Source organism: Orycteropus afer, unplaced genomic scaffold, assembly GCF_000298275.1.
Source record: "Orycteropus afer afer isolate SDZICR_OR568_19922 unplaced genomic scaffold, OryAfe1.0 scaffold00034, whole genome shotgun sequence".
Classification (NCBI taxonomy): domain Eukaryota; kingdom Metazoa; phylum Chordata; class Mammalia; order Tubulidentata; family Orycteropodidae; genus Orycteropus; species Orycteropus afer.
This window is the reverse complement of record NW_006921621.1, coordinates 10,506,002-10,513,888: the sequence shown is the minus strand read 5'-3', so window position 1 is coordinate 10,513,888 and position 7,887 is coordinate 10,506,002. Positions and strand designations below refer to the sequence as shown.

General features: G+C 39.0%; 1 protein-coding gene across 1 annotated transcript in view; it reads right to left on the bottom strand.

The window, feature by feature from the left end:
- The window catches only part of LOC103193074 (24-hydroxycholesterol 7-alpha-hydroxylase), a 129,786-nt gene that overhangs the window by 106,331 nt on the left and 15,568 nt on the right, over positions 1-7,887 (bottom strand). Inside the window, exons 3-5 of the mRNA XM_007936171.2 lie at positions 7,613-7,787; positions 5,118-5,267; positions 3,590-3,683 (exon numbers count right to left, since the gene is read on the bottom strand). Coding sequence (XP_007934362.1) covers positions 3,590-3,683; positions 5,118-5,267; positions 7,613-7,787 — 419 coding nt within the window. The remainder of the gene's footprint in view (positions 1-3,589; positions 3,684-5,117; positions 5,268-7,612; positions 7,788-7,887) is intronic.

The following is a 7,887-nucleotide window of genomic DNA, read 5'->3' as shown; positions in this document are numbered from 1 at the left end:
AATTAAAAAAAAAAAAAGAAAAGAAAATAGCTTTTTAGTATAAATTCCATTTCCTGGTGATTTGTATCATAATTGCAATATACGTTATTGCAGTACAAAGCTACAAAGCTTGCATTTATACTTCATGAAAATCCTATAGATGTATTTCATCATTTTGTTATGCTATTTTGTGGAGCAGTAAAACTCTGAAATGAAAATAGTGGTTTAATACAGAGTATATCTAGAATAATGTGCAGGAAATCACACATTTTACATTTATTATGGGATATGTGTACAGAATATTTAATACAAGAAAAACCAAAAGTTCTACCCAGCTCTCTATTTCATTTGGCCACTGAAATCTACTGTGGTAGTTAAGTTTGTGTGTCAACTTGGCTGGGCCTGGTTGAGTGGCTGGGCAGCTGGATGTAGTAGTCCACATGGAACTGGCATGAGACAGCGACAGCCTCACCAGCTTGCAGAGGAGAAAGCTGGACGCCATTGCACAGGCGGCTTCCTGGCACAGTGGGTTGCCTTTAGGCATTAATTGGTAGAAGAGACTGGCATAAAATGGTGTAGCAGTTTGGCTGGCCCACAGAGCAAGAAAGCTGACTGCTTTGGGGGAAGGTAGATTTCCTGCCTAGTGGGTTGCCTTTGGCAATAATCAGTAGAAACGGAGAGACCAAGGAAATGGGAAGCAGAGCTGCCTCAGCCTCAAAGTGTAGGATCATGGCCTCTGGGGGTGGAACCACCCTAGCCCCCTAGGTTTCAAAGAGTTAGACCTTCACCAACTTGATTTTGGAGTGCGGGGCTGCTTGTTCATGTGGGCCAGTGAGATGGAGCCATACGTGCTAACCAAGAGAGAGGGGGCAGGGCTACCATGCCCAAGACGTAGAGGAATGGGGCATGCCAGGTCAAAGGGTGAGGTCACCACTCCAGGACTAGGGCATTAGAGCCACTCAGTGAAGGAGATGTGCACAAGTGCCAAGCTGACAAGGGGTGGAATTGTGGTAGTTAAGTTTGTGTGTCAACTTGGCTGGGCCTGGTTGAGTGGCTGGGCAGCTGGATGTAGTATTCCCCATGATGTGACCGGTAATCAACTCTATGGTGGAATCTACTGTGAGCAGCTGAGTAGCTGCCTTAGGGATGTGGTCTGCTTCCTGTATAAAAGAAGCTTTGGGGAACAGACTCTAGCTTATGGCACACTTGAACCCTGCATGTAGCCATGTCATTGCAGCAGCCTGCCATGCTCTACCAACCTTGGGACTTCCAATGGATTTGAATTAATGGCCTGCTATGTGGTTTGATAACATTGGGACTGTGCCTTTGTACTTGTCGACCTTGGGCTTGTCAGCCTCAGTAGCCAGCAGCTGAGTGAAGAAAAAGCCTCTAGCTTCAGTGGGCCAGGAACAGGAGGCAGAGCTGAAGCCCAGGTTTGAGGGGCTTTCATCCAGCCCCTAGAGCCTGGCACTTTGAACTTGGACTTAAAGCCTCCAAACTGTGAGAGAGTAAACTCCTGTTTCTTCAAGCCATCCCATTTGTGGTATATTCTTGTCAGAGCAGTATTAGGTAACCAAAACATCTACTTATCCAGTAAAAGACAAAAAAAACCCTTTTTTTCTTAGACCATTAAAAAAAAAAAAAAAAGGTGGGTATGAAAACATAAGCTCATTGTGAGCTCTGCTGGAGAAAAACAAAGAAGCAATACATTAGGGGGAAAAAAAAATTTAAACCGCTCATGAAGGTTCAAGCTGGATTAGCTTTAGCAAAGTTCAAATTTTGTCTTTATTCAAATAGGAGTTAGCATGACTATGATTAAAAAATATCTCCTTTCTTCCCAGTAAGAAAAATAAACTATTCTAGAAGCAGTGTTAGAAGGGAGTTCTAGCTGGGGCTTTACTGACCCTGTTTACTAAGTCCATAAATTACAGATCTATCTGGATGTACTTTTAATACACACGTGGCCCTGACTCTAAATCTTGAAAAATAACTGCAAAGAAAAATGTGTGCTTGTTGGATTCGGCTTGTAAAACAGAACCATTAGGTGAAGCACAGTTTGTCAATGAAGGGGGCTGCTATATAGTCAGGAGGGATATACCTAAATATTCACACAAGCTTTTTCTAAGATTATCTTCCTCCAGTGGTAAGCAGGGTTGTTTGTAACAACACTTGTTCTATAACTGAAAACAAACAACAACTTTGGATATTATGTTTAAATACTATAAGATCTGAATTGAGTTTTTTCATAACGAGAGGCACAATGATAATAAACTCTTAAATAAAGTACCATGTACCAGGAGCCCCTGGGTGGTATGAACAGTTAATGTGCTCAGCTGCTAAGCAAAAGTTTGGAAGTTCAAGCCTACTCAGGGATACCCTGAAAGAAAGCCTGGTGGTCTATTTCTGAAAAATCAGCCATTGAAAACTCTTGGAAGCACAATTCTACTCTGACACACATGGGGTTGCCTTAATTCAGAATCGACTTGTGCAAAAGTGATGTACCAGGCACTCTATCCTAAGTGCTTTCCAAATATCAACTCATTTAATCTCCACAACTACCTTCTGAGGAAGGTATTACAAACCCCATGTAACAGGTGGGAAACTGAGATTGAGTTTAAGGAAGGTATTACAAACCCCATGTAACAGGTGGGAAAATGAGATTGAGTTTAAGTATTCTACCCAAAGTTACACAACTGGTGACTGGATTGGAGCCCACACAGTCCACACCAAATGCATCCCTTCTCTGAGAGTAAACCTGGCCATGAGGTAGTTTTCAAAAGCTCCCAGAGGTGATTCTAACAAGCAGCTGGGGTTGAGAACCATTCATCTGGAAAAGTGGTGGTTAGATGTCGGTGAGCAATAGAACCACCTGGAGATTTTGCTAAAACACAGATTTCTGGGCTCCACCCTAATTTCTGAGTGAGTGGTTCTCAGGTATTGTTGGTGCTGCCAGTCTGGGAACACACTGTGAGAACCAGAGACCTACACTAACACTTGGGACATCAACTCTTAATGGCTTGCTTTTAGAATTATGCCATATTAACTCCTGGCATTTGAAAAGAGAAACACCTAGTGGTAGTGGCATCAAGAACAAAGTCTACTTTATAAAGTTTTCTTGTTGTTATGTTGTTATGTGCCATCGAGTCAGACCTGATTCATAGTGACCCCTCCTTGAGTTTCTGAGGCAGTATCACTACAGAAGTAGATTGCCCAACTTTCCTTCCGAGGAGTGGGTGGTGGGTTTGAACCGCCAGTCTTCTGGTTAGCAGTCAAGTGCCTTAGGCACTATGTCACCAGAGCTCCTAAAGTTTTCTTATCCTTTCCTAATTTACCATTATTCCTTTCTGTCACTGTTGACACAATTGTATGATTATATATAAATCAATGAAAAGTCTCAGAATTTTGTTTTATTCTTTTGTTTGTAATCTCAGTTTTATGTAGAATAACCTACCTTACTGTTATAAGAATATATGTAAACATGTCCAGCATGATGCTTGGCACAAAAATGATATCTAATTAATCTCATTTTTTTAGCTAAAGTATGATTTTTAGCCATCATATTTTATTACTTTATCTCAAATATTTTAGCAAAAAGGCCAGGAATATTTACCATGGAATTATCTTTTCCCGCTGTATAAGATTTTATATCTGGAATGTTTTCCTCAAACAGTGCTAGGAGCCACTTTTTGGACTTTGACCAGTTTCTAAGTGAGAGAAAAAAAAAATGTGTAGTAATTAATCTGAAAGCACATTAAGAGAGAAGCAAGTCACAGCATAGAATTGTGTATGTCCATAGATTTAGTTACTTCCTCAAATTCTGTCTTCACTTTTAGCTAGAATTTCATGAAAGGCCTACCTTCAAACTTCTTAGCTCACAAATACAATTGAAAGGGCAAGGCAGCCATGTTTGTGGGTTTTTTTTGTGTGTGTGTGTGTGTGTGTGCGTGAATAAAAGTTAAAATCCTTCCTATAAGGTTGTCATTGGATAAGAAAACAGGGCCCCACATCCTGCTCTTTCTGCTTTTTACTCTGGCTGTTGCAAGGAGCTCTAGTGGCACAGTGGTTAAAGCATGTAGATGTTAACCAAAAGGTCACTGATTTGAGCCCATCAGTTGCTCCATAGGAGAAATTTTGCTTCTGTAAAGACTTAAGAGCCTTGGAAACCCTATGGGATAGTTCTACTCCATCCTGTAAGGTCAGTATGAGTCAGTATCAACTCGATGGCAGTGGGCTTGGTTTGGTTTGCTTGTAAACTGTGGGAAGATAAAAACACAGCACAAGGACCATTGCTGGCATGGTTAGCCAGGCAAAGCAAACTAGCTTTAGCTTTTTTTAATCTTTTCTGACAAGTCACCATGCAGACCTCCAAACCAAAACCAACCTCACTGCCATCAAGATTCTGACTCATAGAAACCCCATTGGGTTTCCAAGGCTGCAAATCTTTACAGAAGCAGACTGCCTCATCTTTCTTCCATGGAGTGGCTGGTGGGTTTGAACCACTAACATTTTAGTTAGCAGCTAAATGCCTTAACAGCTACACCATCAGATCTCCTTACTGTAGATTTACTGTCAAGAAATTAAAAAATTATCCAGTTACTTTGCATTTTAACTATTTTATACACATTAATCTGAACCAAAAGTGAGAAATACAGTTGATCACATAAATTGATTACTTCTGCCTCAGAAACAATAAGGATGGTAGTTTCTAATTCTGAGACTGGTCACACTTGATAATTTAGCATAGTTCCAAACTGCAGCAATTAACATGATAATGTTGTTGTTGTTGTTATGTGCCATCGAGTCAGACTCGACTCATAGCGACCCCTCAAGCTGAAAATGGGACAAAGGCCTCCAAATAAATTCTTCATTCTATTTCCATTTATTTTCCTTTCTTTCATTTTTTAAATTTTTTTGGTTTGGTTTTCTTTTTGCTCATCAAAATAAGAAAAAAGAGTGAAGGGTAAAGAATCATCTCTCTCCTTCTGTTCCTGCCTCAACCTGTGCACATCGAAAACAAATATATCATAAAAAAATAGTTTCTCTTCCTACCACCTAAACTGCTGTTAGGTCTGCTTACAACAGAGAAGCATATGAATTGCTGAGAGGGTAATGAATTAATTACAGGAACAACTCTCTACCTTAGCAGACATTCTGGCATCTGGGACCCACGCTCAAAACCTTTATCATACGTTTCAAAATGCTGACAGAATTCCATGATTTTACTCTTGTTTGTGGGGAAAAAGTCTTTTTTAAAGAGTGTATTCATGGTGGCTGGATAAAGGAGATGCCTACAAAGAAAAAGCACATTAAAAAGTCAGATCAAACAACAAAAAGTAGAAAGACATGGTATACAAAATAGGACATTATTTAATAGCTACAAATTAGGAGTAAATAAAAATTAATATGTGACAGATTATTTGGGAAAAAAGTCACTTTTAAGAGGTTTTAATATTTGCTTATGAAGTAGATGATTCTATTTTGTAATTTTTGTGAGAAACCCACTCCCTTCTTCCTTTGCTAAACCAAACACCCCTGAGAAACCCACTCCCCCCTTCCTTTTTCCTAACAGCCCTGCTAATCTTTCTTTCCCTGAGAGCCCTGTTAATAGTAATTCCCAGAGTTAAGGGCCCACATCCTGTCAACAGAAATTCTCAGAATTGAGGACCCTCACTCTGGATTGTGTGTTTCCATTCTGATAATAAGGTGACCACCAATCTTCCTTAAAATAGTAAACTGACCATTAATCTTCCCTAAACAATAACCTGGCAATTTATCTCACTTCTGTAACACGCTTTCTTGCCTGCTTGCATCCCTAAGCTATATAAACCTGCCTGAAATCAGGCTCAGGGCTGCAGTTAAGGAGATCGCTTTAGTTCCCTGCAGTCCGGCTACAGCTGAATAAAGACTCTTCCAAATTCTGGACATTATAGTGGTCATCAATTTCTTCTGAACCCACAACACTTACTGTGGTGAAGATAATTTAGGGGTAATTGAAATTGTGGTCTTATTTATCCAAAGGTTTAAAATGGTTCCTGAGCAAGCATTATCCCCTCCCCCCCCAAAAAAATATATAAGCAGAAATAAATTAATTCAATACCATTCAACAAGCATTTATTTAGCCTATAATCACAAACTATGACATAGCCTGTATAAAGCCTTGGCTATGGAGCTCTGGTGGTATAGTACCTAAGGCATTTGACTGCTAACCAGAAGGCTGGCAGTTCAAACCCACCAGCCATTCCACAAAAGGAAGACTGGGAAATCCACTTCCATAAAGATGTATTGCCTCAGCAACCCAAAGGGGGTTGCTATGAGTCTGAATAGTCTCAATGGCAGTGAGTTTGGTTTGTTTGGCTTATGGTAACTATAGCCAAACCAAGAAAGGATAACCAAAGAAAACATAATCAAATAAAGAATATTAGCCAGCAATATTAATCACAAAATATTCCAATATTAAAAAAGATCCTATGAACTTAAAGATTAGCATATAAAAATACAGTATCTGTTAATAAATTTTACTTTATAATAATTACCGTTACATACTTAAGGAAAAGAGTATCAAAGATTGTTAACATGGTTGAAATTAGTCAAACTAAAGATAATTTTTTCAATTTATATTTGCCACTGGAAATTTCAGGATCTTCTTTCTCCAAAGTTTCAAGGTTAACTGAATATTTGCTTTGTTTTGTTGTTGTTATTGGGCATTCTAAAAGTTTGGTTAATCCTTTTTGCTTGCTTTTTTTTTTTCTCTCTCTCTTTCTTCTGGATCTCTAATGAAATGTATAATGCCATTTTGTTTTATGAGCCAGAACTGTTGAATTCTGCCTTTAATAACCTAGGAGTCCACCAAGTGTGCCAAGCAACTTCATTTTACCAATTCTCCTTATACATGTGGAGAATTTTCTTCACAGCCCCCATGTCAGCCCCAAATTTTGCTAAAAACTTTCAGAGTATGGCCAAGCACTCCAGGGCCCCCTCCATTGCTCTGTTCTGTCTCCTGGCACCTCCTCTCCAGAAGGAGGCCCACATTGACTTAGCCTAAGCTGCTTTATCATGTTTCACAAACATCTTCTGGACTTTTGTCATCAACTTCATGATTCTATTTTCTCCCTGTCCTCTCAATGTCCTCTTGATCTAATAATTATAAACTGCACTGAATGGTTTATCAAAATTCTGATGAGTGTGTGATAATCATAAAAGCTAAATCCATGTAGAGTGTACACAGTTTATGGAATGTAAGGAAAAAATTGTGGTAAATCTATTATAATGTGCCCAAGGCATCTGACTGCTAACCAGAAGGCTGGTGGTTCAAACCCACCAGCCACTCCATGGAAGGAAGACTGGGCAATCTATTTCCATAGTGATACTGTCTCGGAAACCCAAGGAGGGGTCGCTATGAGTCAGGTCCAACTCAACGGTAGTGAGTTATATTGGCTTATTTGATCATATTGGCTTATTTTAGAAATGATAAACTGAAAACTGTCCATTAATTAGAATTTAAAATATCGATAAACCTCTTAATAGTCAAATCAGGTACACTTCTTCACCAGATAACTTCTAAAACACAACTTTTAGGCTTCACATTTTTTAATCTAAAAAGGCAAGATTAAATCATATTAATTCATCCATTTACCTTACAAAGTGGTTCAGATCCATTGTCCCATGTGTGCCTAAATTCTTCAGTTGTTCATGCAATTCTTCAGTCAGTTGCTCATGGAATTGATATAGGTTAAAAGTCCTCATTTTCCCTTTCATCATAATATAAAGTTTTTCATGCAGTGTAAGATATATATTCTTTGGAACTGATGCTATAAAGAAAGAGAACTATTTTAAAAATAAGCAACAATTTTGTTAAGCATACAGTCAATATAAGGAGCTCTGGTGGCATAGCGGGTGAGGCATTTGGCT